Here is a 21,678-nt window from a genome sequence, read left to right as displayed (position 1 = left end):
TGCTTTTAGTAATTTTTAGAAGTATTTATTTCTCTTCTATTGTCATATTGAATAAAATTAAATATGTTTATTTAGCCGCTGTGTGTATGAAAGATGTCAAACTAATCAAAGCCGAATCACAAAATAGTCCTCTAATTATTCAATATGGCGACGCCCATGAAAGATAACTTCACAGAGGCGGTTTTGTTTGCGAAGACAAATTTAGGAGTATCTAACCTTGTTTTGAAAGATAAACAGATTGAAACTTTAAAGACAGTTTACAATGGCAAAGAATGTATTGCAATATTACCCACTAGCACATATTATATATCGCTTTTACCGTAGTGGCAGAAGTTGACATTTTGCCAATGACATGTGTTTACATAAAACACGTGCTTGATCGGGTTATTTTTACTCTGTTGTGTACACAAAGCAGTAGTCCAGTCGATAAGTCTCGTCCCAAAATGATCACGTGAGCTTTTTAAATGGCGGGCAACTAGGGCAGTGACCATAATCTCGAAGTATGACGTAGATGGATCGCTGCGTGCAGTTTGATTGCTACACAGTTCTCAAAAAACACTACTGTGTTTTTCTACCATTCTCTTGTATCCTGCATACGTAAGTGCTGGAGAAAGGCACCACCCATAAACAAACAGAAACACAGAAAAACAAACCCACTTCAGTACATAACACAGGGAAATCCAATAATTTGGCTTCAAGTACTCTTTTATCTAGTGACGTGGAGGCCTGATTAACATAAAAGTGAGACTTTAGAAGAAGAAAAACCTGTTATACACCATACTGATCCCTGGGTTAAGAGCCCCCCCCCCCCCAATTGCGAGGGTCGCGATTAGTTAACTGAGGCAGTGGCGGTATCAAGGGGCGGGGGGGGGGGGCATTTGTCCCCTCATAAATCTGGTCTGCCGTCTGTTTGCCCCCCACCCCCAATAATTTTGGTAAATAAAAAAATATTATTTGTGATACGTTTCGGTAATCAATACCTTCTACGGTGTTTAAATCCCACATCCCCACACAGTCATAGTCTTGCATGTTGTAGAGTCTGAGTGATTTCTTACCAAGCCCATCCTGCTGTAAACCTACTGTAAACAATAACACGTGAACCACTCGAGAAGTGCTTTTTACGATCCTCAAAGTTTTTGGGTATATAGGTTCAAAGCGGCGAGAATGTGCATTCACTTGATACACTTACTCCGTTCGTTTGACATTTCCCTCACAGTTCGGATAAGCTTGTGATTTGGCGACGAACAGTATCTGGTCAGCTCTATTTCTGAAATACTGCCCGGCTGCATTTTCGGCAGTCTATTTCACAAAATATCGTGGCGAAAATATTCATTCATATTGATTCACTCACTCCGTCCGTTTGACACTTTCCTCTCTGTTCGGATAAACTAGTGATTTGGCGACAGGCGGTATCTGGTAAGCTCTATTTAATCTCGACGATCAGTGTCTGAAGTACTGCCAGACTGCATTTCCGGCAGTCTACTTTTCAAATTTTTTGGGGCTTTATTGAGGTTCGCAAGTCCGTTCATTTGACACTTTCCTCTCTGGAGTCAGCTCTATTTATCTCGACAATCGGTGCCTAAATACTGTCAGACAGCATTTCCGACAGTCTATTTTTCAAAATTTTTTTAAATTCCCTACTTTGGCGCTCGTGGGTGGGCTTCGTCGAGGTTCGGTCGTTTGACACTTTATCTCAACGATCAGTGCCACAATTACTGACAGGCTGCATATCCGGCAGCTTGTTTTTCTAAAATTTCTGGGGGAGGCCCCCCTACCCGTAGTTGAAGCTCGTGCCTTTGCCCCCTTAACTTTGGACTTTGCCCCAGCTTTGCCCCTCCAACCACCGGCGGCTGGCGCCGCCACTGCTGAGCAGTCGATCTTAAACATTTCATTCCATCAGACTTCCGATGTATCTATGACATATTGGGTAATTAAATCACGACGGGATAGATTTTTCTCACATTCTATAGCTCTAGAATGTAAGGTCTGATGCGTACCAAAGGGAAACTCATCCAAGAACTTTTGATCCTAAACACATTGTTTAATTTTCATCTCATAAATCGTACAAAAATTGTCGCCTCACGAAGGTTCACAAACTTCATTCTTTTTTTCACATTTTCCGTGAAAAGCAGGGGCATAGCTCCAGAACGGATGCACACCAAACGTGAGCGCATCAATGAACTAGTGATACTTAACACTTGTTATAAGGTTCATCGAAACCAGAAATCTAGAGGATCCACAACCCTTGTACGGGAAGTTTCGGTCCGATTTGCAGGAAATTCGGACTCAACCATGATTATAATACATGTATAACGGGGAGATATTTGGACGGTTTTTACAATCATTAAACATTGTGACCTCTGGAGGGCCCACAAGCTAAAAATGTGATTTTTCGTACAATTAGAGGCCATAATCCATGAAGTTACGGTCTAATATGCGCCAATATCGAAAGGAATCGAGATCTTTGGGTTATAAAAACCATGTAAGTTTCATCAAAATCTGATAAAAATTGTGACCTCTAGAGTGTCCACAACCTTGGTATTATTATGCATATATTTGTCCAGTTCAGCATCACAGGAAAGCACCATCGACTGCGGTGCTCTAAGGAATTTAAAAAAATAATTAAAAATTCATTGCTGAGTAATTTTACTAGCCAGAAATCGCTTAGAAAGCGTCTCCGACGACCTAGACCCCCGGGAGCTTCCGGGGCCTAGGCGGTCCCTGTGGCCCCTCGCCTAAAGCCCTAGAATGGTAGCCCCCCCTCCCCCAATCAAGAATTGCTTCTGCCGGCTCAGGGTGTCATTTAAAATTTGGTGTCCTGGACCTGTCCATTCCCAAATTCATCATTACGGAACGGTTAATTGTTTTGCAGTGTAAACGAGTCAGACAGAAGCGTGTCATATTGAGTACCGTGCCAATTTGGCCCATTGAAGTGAGGTGGTCTCGGCAAGTTGCCAGACACGGCACAGTTACATTTTCGTAGTGTATTACGCTGTCCGGTATGAGAACGGTTATCAGTACGGATTACTGCGCATGCGAACTTTGACAGTTTTGTCATCAGTTCTGTCAAAATTCCAGTCCAAACTAAATCAATCGCCATAATTATTTTCATCTGGGAATTAACTTTTCTGTGAAGAGTTCCACATTTGGCGTGCCTGGTACGGTTCGGAGACTGGTTATATTAGAGTAATGTAAACAGGTCAATTTCTTGAAATTTATCGCGCCCTGGTACCGTGCCGCGCTTATCGTGGCCAAGTGTAAACGGAGCTATAGCTACGAGTAGATTGCTAAAAACTTTGCGATAATTCTGGTTTATGTCTTTAGCTACGTTGGTAGCCCTTAATTTCACCTTGCAAAGTCACCTTATTTGTTAATATGTATACTTGTTGAATATGGCTTGACACACTCACGGGCGACGAAAAATCTTGTGTTGCGGGAGACCTCCATCCATATTTCATGCCAGAATGCTTGTTACCGGAAAGCCAAGGTGAGCTTAAGACCAAGCACCAAAGTTTTCCGAAACTAGGTGTACTGCCCAGTGATTCTATGGCGGGGCGAAGTGCCGGACGAGCGAGTGGAGTAAAGTACATGACGTTCGAGGGAAGTCCCGGAAATGCGTTTCTTGCAGCTCTCGGCAACCCTTCTCGTCACCGTCGTTGAGCTGCTCTCTCTTTTCTTTCATTTGGCGGTTAGTCGAAGGGAGCGGAGCCGAGTGCGAGACGAGTTTCCTGCAGCTCCCAACGTAGCCGTTGGTTTGAGTGGAGGTATGGTTCTCGAGACTGTTTCCCCGTTTCACGCAGTGGAGACGGTGGGGCGAAGCCGAGCGGGGAACCACTGTTATAGCTTCGTTACAGAAAAAAGTCAATCGATCGAGATAATAAAGTCGATCGATCGAGATACTAAGTCGATCGATCGAGATACAAGTCGATCGATCGAGATACAAGTCGATTGACCGAGACACTGAGTCGATCGAACGAGATAATTTGGGAAAAATAAAAGCATGTCCTTCCCCAGCCACCGTAGTTTAAAACATGACACGCAGGCGACAGAATGACAATTTGTACATTTGAGACCATTTTCATACAACGCGCAAGTGCGAAACTGCTGTGAAACTGAAACGTGAGGATTTTTTTTTTACAAACTTTTTGTTTTGTCCCCCGCCTTTAGAAGAAAGAAAGCAGAGGGCTATTAAGATGGGTCTGTCTGTCTGTGTCTGTATGTCTGTCTGTCCGTCACACAATAACTCTGCTTCTAATTGAGCTAGAATGTTCAGACTTGGTGTAGGTGTTTATTAGGTGAATGTAGAGGCGGATCCAGGAATTTTTGCAGGAGGGAGTTTACCCGGTACCTAAGACAATCTATCCCCCAACCCCCGGCCTTGAACATTTTTTGAGAAATACATGGGCTCAAGCTTTTTATACGTCCACATTATATTGTCGTTGCCCCTGTATGTGTGTCACACCCACCTTTTTGTTAATATTTAGTCTGTAAATCTGGCAAAACAAACCCAACGTCTAGCATTCTTTGCCACTTGTCATATTACAGTCATTGCAGCCTTTCATATTCTATTCTCTTCGTTTTAAAAAGTGCCCTTAAATGCCCACCTAGTCCCACTATCTGACGATAAAGGATAATGCAAACGACCGTGACACTTCTCTCATTAAAGTTTTGTTTTACAAATTTGTTACGTAGCTGAGCTGACCCCTGGATTGTCTTGATGGAGTTCGAAGATGAGCATTTTCTGCACTTAGGGTAAGCGGAGATAAGCAATTTGATTGGTTAATGCTATGGGACACGATAACTTTAGTTCTAATTAAGTGAGAGTGATGAAACCTGGTGTATAGTTTCTGCTTAGGATATTTAGCGATAAGCAATTTGATTGGTCAAGACTTTGGAACATAACAACTCTGCTTTTAATTGGTAGAATGTTTAATAAACTTGATGTAAATGTTTATTAAGGTGAATGGCTTGACTGAGTTCAATGATTAAAAATTCCCACTAAAGCTAAGCAAAGCTAAGCAAGTTTTTTGGTCGATGCTTTGGGACAACATAACTTTGATTCTAGCTGATGGGGAGTGATGAAACTTCGTATGTATCAGTTTGATTGCTCAATACTTTTGAGCACTGTTGGCTTGTTTAAACATGATTTGAGTTTTCTTGACGTGGCTCTGTTAACTTAACTGGATTATAATATGTTATTTTTGATCTGAACCATTATTTGAGCTTCTTCTCGTTTTGTTTACAGATGAGGATGCCGATAGCCGTGATAACTCGACTGTACAAGATGCCCTCTCCTGGTACATGGTCAGCAATTTTAAATCTCGTGGACGTTATAAATCATACTCGAATGAAGAAAAGATCAAAGCTATTGAATTATCTGTGGAAATCGGCGAAAAGGCTGCATGTGCTAAACTCAAAATTCCGACTTCAACATTAAAGTCGTGGAAAAAGAATATGCATAAATTATAGACATGTGAAACGCTTGGAAAGGCTGGTGAATTTGTAAAGAATAACCTCCAGCCGCTATCATTCCATGTTTTACTGACAAATACTGGTAGTTACAGAGTTTTTAAAAATTTCCCTGTGATTCGATGTTTTTGTATTTCTAAATGCATAATATTTCCTTCATTTAAATGTTTTCTAACAAGGCGTTGTGATGTCAATAAATTGAAATTGATTTTATATATATAAGCCACGCAGGACCATGGGAGATGACCTGGGAGTATTCGACTCGAGCAGATCGGTACTGAATTGACCTGGAGATATCTGAAGGTAGATCATAAGGTCTGTCATTGAGCCAAGTTGCATGGGTTCCATTCCAAGCTTTCAGTGAGTGGGGTCGCCTACCAAACCCTCAGAATTTTCACTGGGTTCCCCGGTTTCCTCCCACTGCTAAATACCCTACACGCAAGCGAATTATTGAAATAAAATTGAACCATATGTTAGTCTCAAAATGACCTTGTTGGCGTCGCGTTGACGTTAAGCCCCATTTGACTCTCTCTCCGTTGAACCGACAGCCCAAAAGCCTCACTGATCAGCAGTGAATATTCGCTAGGCCGCTACATTCACTGATAGGAATGACATCCTATGCAAATTAAATTCTAGAACATTTTTTTGAAGCATTAGGAAAATAAATAAAGGTGTTTGAAGTATATCTGGATAAAAAGTATAACATTTCCTATTTAGTGTAAATGAGTATGTAAAATGAATAAAAGGCATCATTTTGCCCGGACCAGTTTACGTTATGTAAACAATGCACACGCCATCGAGCCAATGATCGACGCCTTCTGATGTGACGTCACATGTATAGAAAGGGGATCAAGGTGGCTAAGTGGGTAAGACGCTATAGCTCGCTAGCCTGGAGGTCGGGTGTTCGATCCCTGCATTGGCCGAGAAAGTTCATTGGCGTGCACGTAAATGATCCATTGACAGTTGGAATTCGATATAAGAGTAGGCTGTAGTGCCGCTGTCCGGACAAAATGTCCCTCATCTCACGCTGTATGACATATGCCCGTCTTCATTAGCCCAGTATAGGAGCAGAACAGTAGGACGTTAAACCCCGTTTCATTTCATTTCATATATAGAAGGCATTTGAATATATATAAAAGGCTAGTCATCTTATACAGGGTTATAGGAAGGCTGTCGCAATACCTCTGTGAAACAGAATGCCCAAAAGCTAGTTCTTCCCTCTGCCTTGAACTGACATTCATGGCTAGTTTTCACCTTTATTTTGTTCCTGGAACTGAGATCCCGAAAGGGTTTCCTTAACAAAGCGCGCCATGATTACAACAACGCACTTCTTCTGTACATCAGATGAATATGATTGACATTTTTGACTTATGCTCAGACACCCTTGGGATTTCGGCCAAATTTTTAATGTAGGAAGCATATTTGTTTACATGTATATGAAAAAATTCTGTTCCCCATGGACAAATCAGGGACACTTTAAAAGGTAAATATTGAAATGGGTTCGCATGTTATCACCCTTGTCCATCAGTCGGTCCGTCAACAATTGCTTATGGACCTTCTGGGCTAGAGACTACAGTTATCATCCGATTAACTTTAATTTTATACACGGTGTTTATATTGGAGAGACGAAAAAGTTCAACAAATTCCAGTTATGGTGGCCCTTCTGGATGTTCTGGAGTGTAAATGTTCGATTGACTTACATCCGATCAATTAGATGCCTATTGATTTTCGATAATTTGATAACGAACATCCAACTCATTATTGTAATTTAGATTTGTTCACAAATCGTAGATCTTTAGAAGAAACTGGGTGGGATGTAATGTGGAAATGTATTTATATTTTCAAAAGTATCGTTGGAGTTTTACATGAATTCTTTAGCATTTTCTATTATGGACTAATTTGTCTCATTAACATTTTGTTTATAAATAGTTTGAATATAAAATACATTTGACGTTTTTGGAATTCGAAGACAAATGTTGTCAGTTTTTGATACCCGTACCCCACACGTCAGCACTAACCATAACATCATAATTCCGAAATTATATTAAACCATAAATTGTATATATACATGTACAAGATAATATGATAAATTCTATCGATACAGCATAAAGTAAATTACATTTATTAAGTTTGATTTACAATTATTTGCTCAGTTACATCGTGTTGCTATTTTCCAAGTATTAGGCACACGTAATCTGTTTTCTTTATAACATATATCATGAACAATGGTGTCTTTTATGAAATTACAAGCTCCAACATTTTCTTCACATAAACCTTCATTAACACAACGCCTTTCCCATTCTGCCCCAACTTCAGATGGTTGTATATTTCTGACAGTCGCTTCCTTTATAAGACATTCATCAAAGGGTCCAAGTTGATTATATAATATAGAACAAGGAAGTTGTGATGGACAAGCTGAAACACAAAATAATTGTTAGCTATGATAATTTCAAAATAAATAAAAAAGGTTACGCAGAATCAGAATCTGTAAATGGTAACCTCAAGATAATGGATACCAACATACTCACATGCCAAATACTTCGACATGTTGATGGAAAATACTAAAAAAATAGATTTTATTTTGATAACAATTTTTCTTTTATAGCGAAAATTGCGGAGTGTTGAGTCAGCTTTTACGCAACGACTATCTTTCATAACCTGCGATATAGAAGTCGTAGCGTGTGGATATGTCTAAGATACCTTTTTTTGCACAGTTTTTTTGCTAAGATACCTTTGATAGAGTTTTGAACACAATCAAGAATTTCAAATCTAATCAAACCAAGAAGCAATAATCGCTGCGTGTGCTGGTGTTCCTTAGGCGTACGTGCCCGATGGAAGCTGGGGGAAGCCAGACCTGAAATGCCTCCTCAAGCAAGCTTGGAAAACTTGACGGCCACAAACAGGTTGTCCTGTCAGGTAGTGAATGTATAGCACTTAAAGGTCACCGGAAAAGCATAAATTTTTTTTTAAAATAATGCAAGTAATTATGTCAACATATCCTTTCCATAAGTATAACCCGAGCCCAAACGTCAATAATACCTGCAACAGGTAAATTTCAACATTAGTAATTTCCGCCGTTCTCCGTCGGTAGTCGGAACTTTCCGTCAATAAGCAATCCGTGACGTCATTTTAGTCCTTCTGCACATAGAAATATAGACTAGAATATGAACAGAAGGACTAAAATGACGTCAAATTTACGGAAAGTTACGACTACCCACGGAGAATGGCGGAAATTGCTAACGTTGAAATTTACCTGTTGCAGGTAATATTGACATTCGGGTTCGTGTTATACTTATGGAAAGGATATGTTGACATAATTACTTGCATTATTTAAAAAAATTTATGAACCTTTTCCGGTGACCTTTAAGTGCTGATCTGAATTCCAAACAGCCAATCGAACGTTTAGTGCACGCAGCCGCCGCCGGTCGTGGCGGGGTATGGGGAACTCGCCCTCCCCAAGAAAACTTAACGGCGCAGATGCATTTTTCTGCTTTTCTAGCCCGTGAGTCAAGCAATTAACTTCAACGTTGTCCAATGGTTTTGCAAGCGAAATCCCAATCATCCCATTAGACTGTTGAAGCTGCATTCATAAATAATAATCAATGCGGTGTGGCTCCAAACAAAATGTTTAAATACATAGTCAATTCAGTACACTTTGGACAATTCATAAAAGAAAAGTAAAATGAGTGTTTTACCAACTTTGTTGAACATTTTTCCTATAAGCCTACCCCCCTTTCGAAGCAAGAATAATACAGATATTGTAAGTGGTGGACCGATTACGACCAAAACTCGTTTTGGGTCATTGAGAGATTGAAATATCTTTAATGTTGATTAAATTATATAAACTGGAGAAAGAAAACTAAATAAGTAAAAACGAAGTCACCGAGAAGAATACTTTAAGCTGTGTCCTTTTGTACAAAATTGAGAGAAGTGTTAGCCGGAATAGCAGGCAATTACACAAATGTCATGCAAATCATAATTAGATTTTCATTGGAGAATCAAAATAAAAATACTTACAGTTACTTGGACAACAATCGTCAGCTTTTACGTGCCTACATTGAGCGGTTACGCTACATATAGCATATAACAACAAAATAAACACAGTTTTCATGGCCATGTCTCTATAGTAAATGTACATAATGCTTACTAATCATTCTTTTAAAACGCTTCAAGTTTTTACCATTGATCCTCTTTTAAAATCGCAAATCACTCTTTTATGAAAAAGCTATGCCATTTGTACGTTTTTAAAAAAGAGAAAAGACCCTGATTATCTGTTTCTTAAACTATGACAATTATGTGATCTGTAGTGGTTGGGACGTCTTAAAGAAACATTTACAACTAACTACGAACGAAACACTGCTTTGATCTAGACAATAAGTAGTTGGTCAAGATGGCTTAATGCATAATATTTTCCCAACATAAGGAAGTATGTATTATACTTATGGGGTGAATACACGATTTTTGAAGGGGTTGTAACATGGCCCGATTGAGTTGAAGTGGGGCCCTAGATGAAAGTGTGTTTTAAACTCAATTGGCCAAAGCCGATGGTGATGGCGAGTACGTAAGATTACAGTGCATTAAAGAAAGGCTATGACAGTAACAAAAATATTATTCGCGTTGACCAGAGGCCCCCTAGATCTTGAAGCCCTACACTGTTAAAATTATTATATATTTTTAACCTTTTTTAACTGGCAGAAATATTGCCATCGTAATAACTGTATTTTAATATTGCATGTTATTTCACAGTCTATAATGTAACTTTACCTCTAGCTATTATACATCCAAGGTAAATATTGTATATTGGAGTGGGGGTTAATATAACACCAAGGTGGTTTCAAAACATGTCTTTATTCTAGGATTGAATAAATCGAACTGCCGGGCTAAAGTTACCTCAGTCCCGACTACAACTTGCCTTACCTTAATCTTAAAGGTACGGTAATGATCTACAATCAATACATAACAATTATCTCTCTTTATGAAAGTTTGAAAATAGCGTTAATTGCTATTATCTAAGAAAAGTTTATTTATAACGATCTGGAACACGTCTTATACGTTCTGGATATCGACGTTCTGTAACGATTGGTTGATCTGGAGGATTCTGAACTTCAGACAAAATTGGTTTATTAATATCAGTATTGATATTAGTTTATTTAGTTTGACGAGTTGGTATGTCTCTTAACAGTCCGTCCGGGTTAGAATTAAACTGACGACCCAACGTATTTGACGTAAGTGTTGTATCTAATAATTCCGGTGATTTATCCTTTAATTCAAGAGAACGTTTGCGAAGTTGATCCTCGTGTCTTTTCCAAACCTGCTGGTAGACTTGAACATCGTGCGAACGTTGCTTTACATCAATAATGATACCAGGTAACCAGCGCGGACCAGATCTCAAATTTGTTTCTTAAAGTAACCTACATATCGTTCAGCCATACCGTTGGTCGCAGGGTGTGCTGGGGCTGTACGCGTATGTTTAATATCATTCGCGAATAGAAACTCGAAGAACTCACTACTAGTAAATTGAGTACCATTATCGGTTACTATGTGTTCGGGAGTACCGAATGTCGAAAATAGCTTCGTAAGTTCTTTAACAGTTGATGTCGTGGTGATAGATTTCATTTGAATGACCTCTAACCATTTCGAATAAGAATCAACGACAATCAAAAAAGAGTAACCTAAAAATGGACCGGCGAAATCTAGATGTAATCTCTTCCACGGGCTCGAGGGCCAATTCCACGATGCGACGTCCGGGGATGCAGGCATAGGCGCGTTTTCTTGGCACATTTTACAATGTTTAGTAATGTTTTCTATTTCCTCATTAATTTTCGGCCACCAGAAATACTGTCTCGCAACAGCTTTCATACGGACAGTTCCCAAATGTTCACTATGCAAATCTAACAAAAGAGTCGGTCGTAAATTAACAGGAACTATAACTCTACTTCCCCATAAAACACAGTCTTGTTCGATCGACAGTTCGGTCTTTCTGATAAAATAGGGTTTTAGCTCATCAACATTATAATAATTAGGCCAACCATCTCGGGACAGTTGTAAAACTTTTGATAGAGTTGTGTCATTTCGGGTTTCTGCGGCGATAACTTTTGAAGTTAAAGGAACCTCTTTCAACACAGAGTTTGTAACAAACAAAACTTCGTCGTTATGACAGTTAAAATTACTTCTATCATCTTGTAACGGCGTACGTGATAAGTAATCCGCGCACAGATTATCTTTTAAAGAAACATATTTCACTTCATAACGGTATGCCGATAAGATCAGAGCCCAACGTTTTATACGGGCCGCGGCCAGTTGAGGAATTCCGTTATTTTCTCCGAATAACTTAACCAATGGTTTGTGGTCAGTAAGTAACGTGAATTTTCTACCAAGCAAGTATTGCCTAAATTTTTGTACACCAAATACTATTGATAAGGCTTCCCTCTCAATCTGGGCGTAGTTCTTCTCTGCAGCGGAAAGACTTCGTGACGCGAACGATATGGGTTTCAGTTTACCATCTTCCTCTCGTTGCTGTAGAACAGTACCAATTCCAAACGGCGAGGCATCACAGGAGAGTACTAACTCAGCATCAGGATTATAATGTGCAAGAACTATTTCATCAGACATCATAGATTTTATTTTCTGAAAAATGAGTTCATGTTTATTATTCCAACTCCATTTCTTATCAACCTTTAATAGATCATAAAGTGGAGCCATATGATGTGAAAGGTGTGGTTGAAACCGTGAATAATAGTTCACCATACCAACGAATGATCGCAACTGTGATACGTTAGAAGGTGCCTTTTCTTCTTTAATAGCTTTCACTTTGGATTCAGTAGGATGAATACCATCAGCCGTCACTTTAAATTCTAAATATTCAACTTCAGTCAACAAAAACTTACATTTTTCTTTTCTAAGTTTCAAACCACACGATTTTAAACGCGATAAAACAGCACGGAGATTTTCTAAATGTTCCTCTTCATTACAACCGGTTACTATAATATCATCAAGATAAGCACTCTGTCCAACTAATCCCTTTAAAACAGTTTCAATAGCTCTCTGAAAAAAACTCACAGCAGAGCTAACACCAAAAGGTAAGCGTAAGTACTCATAAAGACCCCAGTGGGTATTTATTGTTGTTAATCCCCTCGATACGTCATCCAAAGCTATTTGGTGATATGCCTGTGACAAATCCAACTTTGTGAAATATTTTCCACCAGCCAAATTAAAAAAAATATCGTTTATTAAAGGGAGGGGGTAGCGATCAAGCTTAGCCACTTTATTTATTGTAAGTTTATAGTCACCACACAGTCGCAAGCTGCCATTTGGTTTGATCACTGGAACCACTGGTGCTGCCCAGTCCGAATATGTCACTTTCTGAATTAAACCATCACTTTCAAGCCGCTTTAGCTCCTCTTCTATTTTCTTTTTCATAGCAAATGGTACAGATCTAGCTTTACAAAACATTGGAGTAGCATTGTCTACAATGTCTAAATGAATTTTATAATCATTCAAAAATCCTACTTTGTCCGAAAATAACTCATCAAATTCATCCAATAAACTTGTTAAACTAGGAGAAGACTGAATTGTTGACAGTGTCATGATTTCATCCCAGTTTAGTTTAAGCTCTTGTAACCACGATCTGCCTAACAAAGGTGGGCCATTTCCGTCAACTACAATCAGTGGTAGAAGAGTTTTCTGTCCATTAGTTTCAGCATTTACTATTTTCTCACCGAGAACGTTTATTTTATTTCCGGTATACGAACTAAGTTTAATGTACGACCGAGACAATCGGGAATTTCCATATAGTTCTTCATAATCATGTTTGTTCATAACCGTTACACCTGCACCGGTATCTAACTGAAATTTAACGGGTTTACCGTCAATAAAAACCTTAACGTTTAAAGGGGCACTACCAGTTAGAGAATTTAAAGTAAATAACACATCGGTGTCAGAGTCTGCACTGATCGCATTCGCTTTAAAATTTGGATGTTTTCCAGATTTACGCGACTGTCTGATACGTCTGGACAAGCAAACCTTCGCAATATGTCCTATCTTATGACAGAAATTACACTCAGCCTCTTTAAAATGGCATTTGTCAGACGTATGATTACTTCCACCACAACGAAAACAGGGTTTACGACGTACACTTATATTACTGCTGTCTTGATTGTGTGCTCTTTTGTCTTTAGAGAACGATTTTTGTCCACCAATCCTATGTACAGATTGTACTGCGTCATTTGAGGAACTTGTACCTTGTAAAACACTAGCATCGCGTGTAGCATATTCTTGGGCTAAGGCAATGGTGTATGCAATTTCAAAAGTTAGCTCCTTTTCTAACAAAAGCCTCCTTTGTATCCGTTCATCCGCCACTCCACATACAAGTCTGTCTCTAAGCATATTGTTCAGATTGTTACCAAAGTTACAATTTTCAGCAAGTCGACGTAATTCTGAAACGTAGTCGGCTATTGATTCTCCCTGTCGTCTGTGGTACGTATGGAATTTAAAACGTTGCACAGTCTCAGAGGGGGTCGGAGAAAAATAACTTTTTAATATATCAATTATTTCATCAAATGTCTTACTTGCCGGTTTATTTGGTGATATTTGGTTACGAAGAACTGAGTAGATGGCCCAATAACACTTAACAGGATAGCACGCCTTTTCTGTGCACGTGCGTTGACTGCGGTTGCGTTCGTTTCATCCCTATTCAGTTCAATTTCATCAAGATTATTTGCCATCAAATACTGTTCAAGACGTTCTATATATTGGTCCCATTCATCTTTATTACCACTTAACTGTTCTATTTTACCAAAAGTTGCCATCTTTGATCCTCGTCGCCAATTATTGTATATTGGAGTGAGGGTTAATATAACACCAAGGTGGTTTCAAAACATGTCTTTATTCTAGGATTGAATAAATCGAACTGCCGGGCTAAAGTTACCTCAGTCCCGACTACAACTTGCCTTACCTTAATCTTAAAGGTACGGTAATGATCTACAATCAATACATAACAGTAAATTTACATGTAAAATTATATGAAGGGATACGTTACCAATATTATTTCAATGTTCACTTTACAAACTGCATATGCATATGCCAACACTTCAAAATACGTATTTTAGTTTTACAAATTGCAATTTCCACTGCTCCGCAGTACCAATGTCACTGTGTTGAAATACAGATTTAACTTTTCAATAATACAAAATACAGTATAATATTTTGCATAATAGACAAATGTATAATAGAACTTAGCATATTAGAACATATACCTTATTTGGGAACTACGAAGAAGCTCATTTGCATACGGAAAAAAATCTGGACTAGGATGGAAATTAATAATTTACGCGATCAATCTACAAGGTTATGGTCAGTAGAAGGGGGTGGTACTCATATGTACAGACCTTCAGAAATGAAATGAAATGAAATGGGATTTAACGTCTTACTGTTCTGCTCCGACTGGGCTGATCACAACGGGCATACGCCATGCAGTGTGCTATGAGGGAAAATTTGCCCGGACAGCGGTGCTTTATATGGTCTACTCTTGTATCGAATTCCAACTGCCAAGGGATCTTTTACGTGCACGCTAATGTGTACACGAAACCTCGTTTTTCGTCCCACCTTAACGATTAGACAGTTGTACTTGTTAGGCCCTCCGTCCTGCATCACTGACAATGGGAAAGAAAAACGATCATGTTAAATGACGGGGATGGGGCGTATTTAAAGTAAACTTTCAAAGAGAGAGAAATGGTGTTTAACGTCCACTCGACACAAACTAGGTCATTTCGGGACTAACATATGATTTAATTTTATTTCAATAATTCGCTTGCGTGTAGGGGTCTTTAGCCGTGGGAGGAAACCGGAGGAACCGGAGAAAACCCATGAGGTTGGACAGGCGACCCTACTCTATGTCACGTATAACCGGGGATTCGAAACCAGGCCTTATGATACAGCACGCACGTGCAGGCGTATTATGGCGCCACACTATTCGTCCGTTGGCCAATCGACATTTGGCTTGTTTTTAACATTTGTTTTTTCATATTTAGGGTCATATGAGTACGAATTAAAACCTGTCAGTTGGCCCCTTCCGTTTGGGGTCAAACTCCCTTTTCCGAGAATCTTTTGAACGAACCTTTTCGATTTTCAGCCGGAGGATCAAACCTATTGATTTTCAAATTTGACTTGAAGCATTGGAATCGAGGAGAATAAGCTCCCGTGATTTTCAGCATTATAAGATTTTCTGTTTCAGCCAGAGACATCAGGGGCGTTTTAAGGTTTATCATGGCAGAGGCTATACTATTTTGAGGGCACTCTTTAGCGGGGTCTCTTCCCCCGGCTACCAGAGGTCGAGAAATTTTGCAAAATAGAAAACATTTTGGTGCATTCTGACATATCCTCCAGGCCCCTCGAGGCCAGTTTAATCTGAGGGCCGGGGCCTAATTCGATACTCGTCTGAAGCCTGAATGCGAAACAAATCACTTGTTCGTACCGAGAGCTCAATCAAATAGGGAGGGGAGGAGGGTACTTAAGCTTTGCCTGATTTCCACACAAGTTCGAACCGCCAAAGTTCACCACAAGTTTTGAATTATTTTAATATTTCCGCCCAATTGTTACAGTTAAGAATATGTTACATGAATGTTTAATAAAGGGAGAGAGAGAGAGAAATGGGGTTTAACGTCCACTCGACACAAACTAGGTCATTTCGGGACTAACATATGGTTTAATTTTATTTCAATAATTCGCTTGCGCGTAGGGGTCTTTAGCAGTGGGAGGAAACCGGAGGACCCGGAGAAAACCCACGAGGCTGGACAGGCGACCCTACTCCTTGCCACGTACAACCGGGGATTCGAAACCACGCCAGTCGACTCAATGACAGACTTTATGATACAGCGCGCGCACGCTAACCATTCAGCCATCCAACCCCCCGTTTAATAAAGGTCTTGTATGTTTCAGTGAACAAAAGCTTCGAGAAAGAAGAACAGCATATACAAGTAAGAGAAATAATTATGTTTTATAATTAGAATTAAGTAAATTGCAGCATTTAGTAATTCACAGCTACATCATACAACCACGGGGAGAGTTATACCATCTAATTTATAAATATGCCAAAAAATCAAAATTGCTCTATTTACTATACTGTTGATTTTAACGATATTTGCAACAAGAAACTGGGTTTTCCGGCCTGGATTTCCTTCAAATCACCATTAAAACAATGCCTTATCACTCCGGCAACGGCAGCAATCTAAAAGGGAGTAATTTAAATAAGAAATAATTCCATTTCAAAAACACCGATTTTATAGTGATTACAATTTCGATGATAGGGACATTTACTCAGTGCAGATTTGATCCGTGGCACGGATTTTCAATAGGGTGCAAAAAATTTAAAAGTTTCTCGACAAAGGCAATGCTGTGGATAAAATCAATGCGCGACTCTAAATTTCAGTAGGGATCTGTGTTCTTATGTGCTTTTCTCCAGCATTATTTGTTAAGTTTATGAGAATAAGGTCCCCTGTCTTCAATCCAAACCGCGTCTAAACCATACTACATTTATTATAGTATTGTTGGCATGTTATTGTGTTGTATATAAATATATTTACAGATACTTACAGATGAAACAGATGAAGGTCAAGCTAAAAGCACAATCTTAAAATGTAGTATCTGTAACTATACGTCAAAACGCAAGTGGAATCTCATACGACATATAAGAGGTCGTCATAGTGTATTAGAAGTGTTTATCTGTCCTGTCGACGGATGTGGTGAAAGATTTACTATGATGTATGAATTTAAACTTCACATTGATTCACATACAGAACTCACGTAAAGCCCTATTCAAACACGCCCTAGAACAATTCCTTGGAATTATTGTGTTATAAATATGTGCACATTTAAATTAAATGGTATGGGGTCACATATACATAAACATAAGCAGTATTTATGGAACAATTTGGACACTGATTATTTTCTATGTTTATTTTCCGAGTTCAGATCCTGGAGAGGGGAATATAGCGGTTCCGCTTCCAGTCCCTGTCTTTAGTGCCATTATATGTAGCTTTTTACTGCTCGTGTTGGAGAAAAGAGCAACATGGATTCTAAACTGGATCCATTAAAAGACAAATGGACCTTTAAAGCGACATTTTAATAATCTAGAAATGAAATTCCGGAATCCTAACTCTTGTCAAAACATCTGTATTTATTTTATATTTCATGTATTAAGACGTTTTATAACATGATTTAACAGTTTGTATTATTATGAAGTTTAATAACATGATTTCCATGGACTTTTATCAGTTTGTATTATTATGAAATTTTACAACATGATTTGAAGATGCATTCCCACAAAAGTATTTATCGGGGCGTTATCTCCAATAAAAGTATGGCAATATATGGAAAGTAGAGACAGTCAGTCTTACTAGAAAAATACTGGATTCCCTGGAAAAATACCCATGGAGCGCGCACAAAAAAAAAATGAGAGGGTGTCACTAATTGTCAGCCCGACGATTAGGGCTGTCTGCTCAAGTGACGTCAACGGTTGCACGCGCAGATTCTTTGACCTCTTTGTATTAGGGGGCGCTTAATGTAATGTTGATAAACATGATGGCGAGCGGACGTGGAAAAAGCGAGAGATTTAAACGTACAACATATTCTGGGACTAAACAGCGACAAAAGAAGTGGGCTGGGGGTAATCCCATAATTTACTTAGGCATCGATATTTATGGTACACGGACAACGATTAAAGTCAACATCGTTTTTAATATGCAATGAACTCTCCCTTGGCTTGGCTAGTTTCCGCGATCGCCAAGTCACGTGACAAACATAATTTCTTTAAATAGATTTTTATAGCTTGAGGTATTTCCTCATGTTTTGAGAGGGATTTGAACATTTTTGATAGAGTTATTAGTTTGAATATGTTTTTAGTCCAATATATCACCAAATCACCCCGTTTATACAGGGGAATGCATCTTTAATCAGTGTGTATTATTATGAAATTTATTAACATGATTTAACATGGTTATTCTTCTGGTAAACGATGCGTCGCAGTGAGAACAATTATGGCGGATATTGCTGTGTTTTTCACGAACGTGTTGAGTCAGACTTCTTCTTTGAGATAGTAAAATACCACAGATAGGACAATTGACACTTAGTCTTGAAGCTTGGCAGTTTAAATACGACTGAAATGATAAAAATAAAAAAAAATCTGAAGAGAGATCAAACATTTTCATAGTGACATAAATTTGGATAGCAAAGCCTGGGTCTAACTAAGTATCCAACACCATTTGGCTTTATTCCTAGGGTTAGACTTCTAATGATATATAACCACAATTAAATAATCAGGTGTAATGTTTTAACAATTGTATTTCCAAATATAAAATTATGCTCGAAGTATTTGGAACAAAAAACGGAAATGATTAATAAAGTTAATATGGACAGCGTGTATCTCGGAAAGGGGCATCACTTGCAGACCAGGTGATTATATATTTAGGAGAGAGAGAAATGGGGTTTAACGTCCACTCGACACAGACTAGGTCATTTCGGGACTAACACATGGTTCAATTTTATTTCAATCATTCGCTTGCGCGTAGGGGTCTTTAGCAGTGGGAGGAAACCGGAGGACCCGGAGAAAACCCACGAGGTTGGACAGGCGACCCTACTCCTTGTCACGTACAACCGGGGAATCGAAACCCCGCCAGTTGACTCAATGACAGACCGTATGATACAGCGCGCTTGCTAACCATTCAGCCATCCATCCCCCCTATATATTAAGGACATACATGATTGTACTAATGTGTTACACAAGAGTATCTATCTGTTCCAACTTTTTTCGGAAGTATATCTGGTTTGAATTGTTTAATTGTAGATGATTTGTAGATGATGTGTTCCAGAATCTTAGGTGAACATTGACTTATATAGATTAAAATGGGAAAAAACAAAAAATAATTACCCCCGACTGAAAGCCGTCATCTTCACCAAAACCTGCAAAACCGACACAGAAAATGTAATACATATTAAAGTCATAAGTGATCCTTTATTATACGCCTACATTGAAATGTAATCGTATATTGTCGTCGCCTCCGTCCGTCGGTCCGGCGCCCACAATTGCTTGTGGACGCTCTAGAGACTAAATTTAATATTCGATTGACTTTAAATTTATACACAGTGTTAAGCGTCATGAGACGAAGAAGACTATTTATTTGCACCGATTTCCGATAATTACTGCCAGAGTTATGACCCTTCATCACTTCGAAAAATCTTGTGGACGCTGGTTTAAGGTCATTAAACGAAGACGCCTATTGATTTTCAACAATTTCCGATAATTACTGCCAGAGTTATTGCTCTTGATTTGAAAAATCTTGTGGACGCTCTAGAGGCTGAAGTTAATATCCGGTTGACTTTAAACACAGTGTTTAAGGTCATCCGACGAAGAATACTATTGTTTTCAACGATTTCCGATAATTACTGCCAGAGTTATGGACCTTTTTCACTTTGAATAATCTTGTGGATGCTTTATAGACCATACATATAGTTATCATCTGATTGATTTTATATTTATATTTCGATTGACTTTAGATTGATACACCGAGTTTGAGGTCTTGATATTAAATGTTTTGTATACTAAACGTTACATGGGCCTAACAAAGTCATAAGTGATCCTTTATTATACGCCTACATTGAAATTTAATCGTATATTGTCGTCGCCTCCGTCCGTCGGTCCGGCGCCCACAATTGCTTGTGGACGCTCTAGAGACTAAATTTAATATTCGATTGACTTTAAATTTATACACAGTGTTAAGCGTCATGAGACGAAGAAGACTATTTATTTGCACCGATTTCCGATAATTACTGCCAGAGTTATGACCCTTCATCACTTCGAAAAATCTTGTGGACGCTGGTTTAAGGTCATTAAACGAAGATGCCTATTGATTTTCAACAATTTCCGATAATTACTGCCAGAGTTATTGCTCTTGATTTGAAAAATCTTGTGGACGCTCTAGAGGCTGAAGTTAATATCCGGTTGACTTTAAACACAGTGTTTAAGGTCATCCGACGAAGAATACTATTGTTTTCAACGATTTCCGATAATTACTGCCAGAGTTATGGACCTTTTTCACTTTGAATAATCTTGTGGATGCTTTATAGACCATACATATAGTTATCATCTGATTGATTTTATATTTATATTTCGATTGACTTTAGATTGATACACCGAGTTTGAGGTCTTGATATTAAATGTTTTGTATACTAAACGTTACATGGGCCTAACAAATTCCTATGATTTTCTGATAATTACTTAATGAGTTGTTACTCTTAATCAGATTTTAGTGTGTTATAAATCCTCCATTACCGACGAAAGTAAAAATATGCAACAACTCTTGTTGACTGCCCTGACATTTAGCTGCTGTGGGCGTATGTTTCGTTGCTTGACAACCTATCTTCACACAAATCGAAATTCAATGGGGTTCACTTTTCTGCCCAACCTGGATAAATGAAGACGGGCAGACAAATCGGCCCGGAATACTGCTATAATAATCTGTCGAACAATAGAAAACGATTGTATAGGAATAGTTATTTTAATAAAATTCACTATGGCACATCTACACGATTTAACATTAAAATGTTAAATCGTGTAGATGTGCTATTGTGAATTTTGTAACAATTCGCCCGGTCCTGGCCAATATTTAATGCCATTACCCAGACATTAGCACACATAATACACTCAGGGGCGTAAATGTGGGGGGTGTGGGGGTGTGGTACACCCCCAGGAAAAAAAATAGTCGGTCGCAAAATCAGTGCAGTCGGTCGCAAAATAAGAGCAGTCGGTATCAAAATAAGTGCTCACTGCACACGTCACGCTACTCACGCAAAACGTTAGTATAAAATAACCTTGTCAACTTATCATGTTTGAAAAAATGATGTGTTTCATTCTTATTCTGTTGTGAGTATGTAGGTCTTAAGAACAAAATTTCCCCCAGGGAGAAAAATAGTCGGTCTCAAAATAAGTGCAGTCACTGCAGTCGGTCTCAAAATTATGCATCGCCGTCTTAATGAATTAATGAGGTAAACAAATAATGCCAGAATAGATCCCAAATACTAGTCGGTCGCAAAATCAGTGCAGTCGGTCGTAAGATATGGGCAGTCGGTATCAAAGTAAGTGCTCACTGCACACGTCACTCTACTCACGCAAAACTTTAGTATAAAATAACCTTGTCGACTTATCATGTTTGAAAAAAA

General features: G+C 38.8%; 2 protein-coding genes and 1 long non-coding RNA gene across 6 annotated transcripts in view; 1 reads left to right on the top strand and 2 right to left on the bottom strand.

The window, feature by feature from the left end:
- The window catches only part of LOC126816055 (uncharacterized), a 62,541-nt gene extending 44,889 nt beyond the window's left edge, over positions 1-17,652 (top strand). Inside the window, exons 4-5 of one of the 4 annotated variants that reach the window (XM_050542179.2) lie at positions 16,405-16,442; positions 17,051-17,652. In XM_050542179.2, coding sequence (XP_050398136.1) covers positions 16,405-16,442; positions 17,051-17,272 — 260 coding nt within the window. In that variant the 3' untranslated portion in view covers positions 17,273-17,652. Of the gene's footprint in view, positions 1-5,245; positions 7,160-16,404; positions 16,443-17,050 lie in introns of those variants that run through there. The other 3 variants (XM_050542177.2, XM_050542178.2, XM_050542184.2) reach the window with 3 other exon arrangements.
- Positions 7,495-9,685, bottom strand: LOC126816061 (uncharacterized). Its single transcript, XR_007678209.2, has 2 exons — positions 9,487-9,685; positions 7,495-7,884 (listed from the first exon to the last, which is right to left on the bottom strand). It is a non-coding gene; the product is annotated as an uncharacterized LOC126816061 (long non-coding RNA).
- A 66-nt stretch (positions 17,653-17,718) lies between the features above and the next one.
- LOC126816058 (uncharacterized) overlaps positions 17,719-21,678 on the bottom strand; it is a 46,121-nt gene continuing 42,161 nt past the window's right edge. The window contains exons 4-5 of the mRNA XM_050542201.1: positions 19,391-19,422; positions 17,719-18,620 (exon numbers count right to left, since the gene is read on the bottom strand). Coding sequence (XP_050398158.1) covers positions 18,417-18,620; positions 19,391-19,422 — 236 coding nt within the window. The 3' untranslated portion in view covers positions 17,719-18,416. The remainder of the gene's footprint in view (positions 18,621-19,390; positions 19,423-21,678) is intronic.

The sequence above is a fragment of the Patella vulgata genome, chromosome 3 (genome assembly GCF_932274485.2).
Source record: "Patella vulgata chromosome 3, xgPatVulg1.2, whole genome shotgun sequence".
NCBI classification, from domain to species: Eukaryota; Metazoa; Mollusca; class Gastropoda; family Patellidae; genus Patella; species Patella vulgata.
This window is presented reverse-complemented; position numbering and strand designations above follow the sequence as displayed.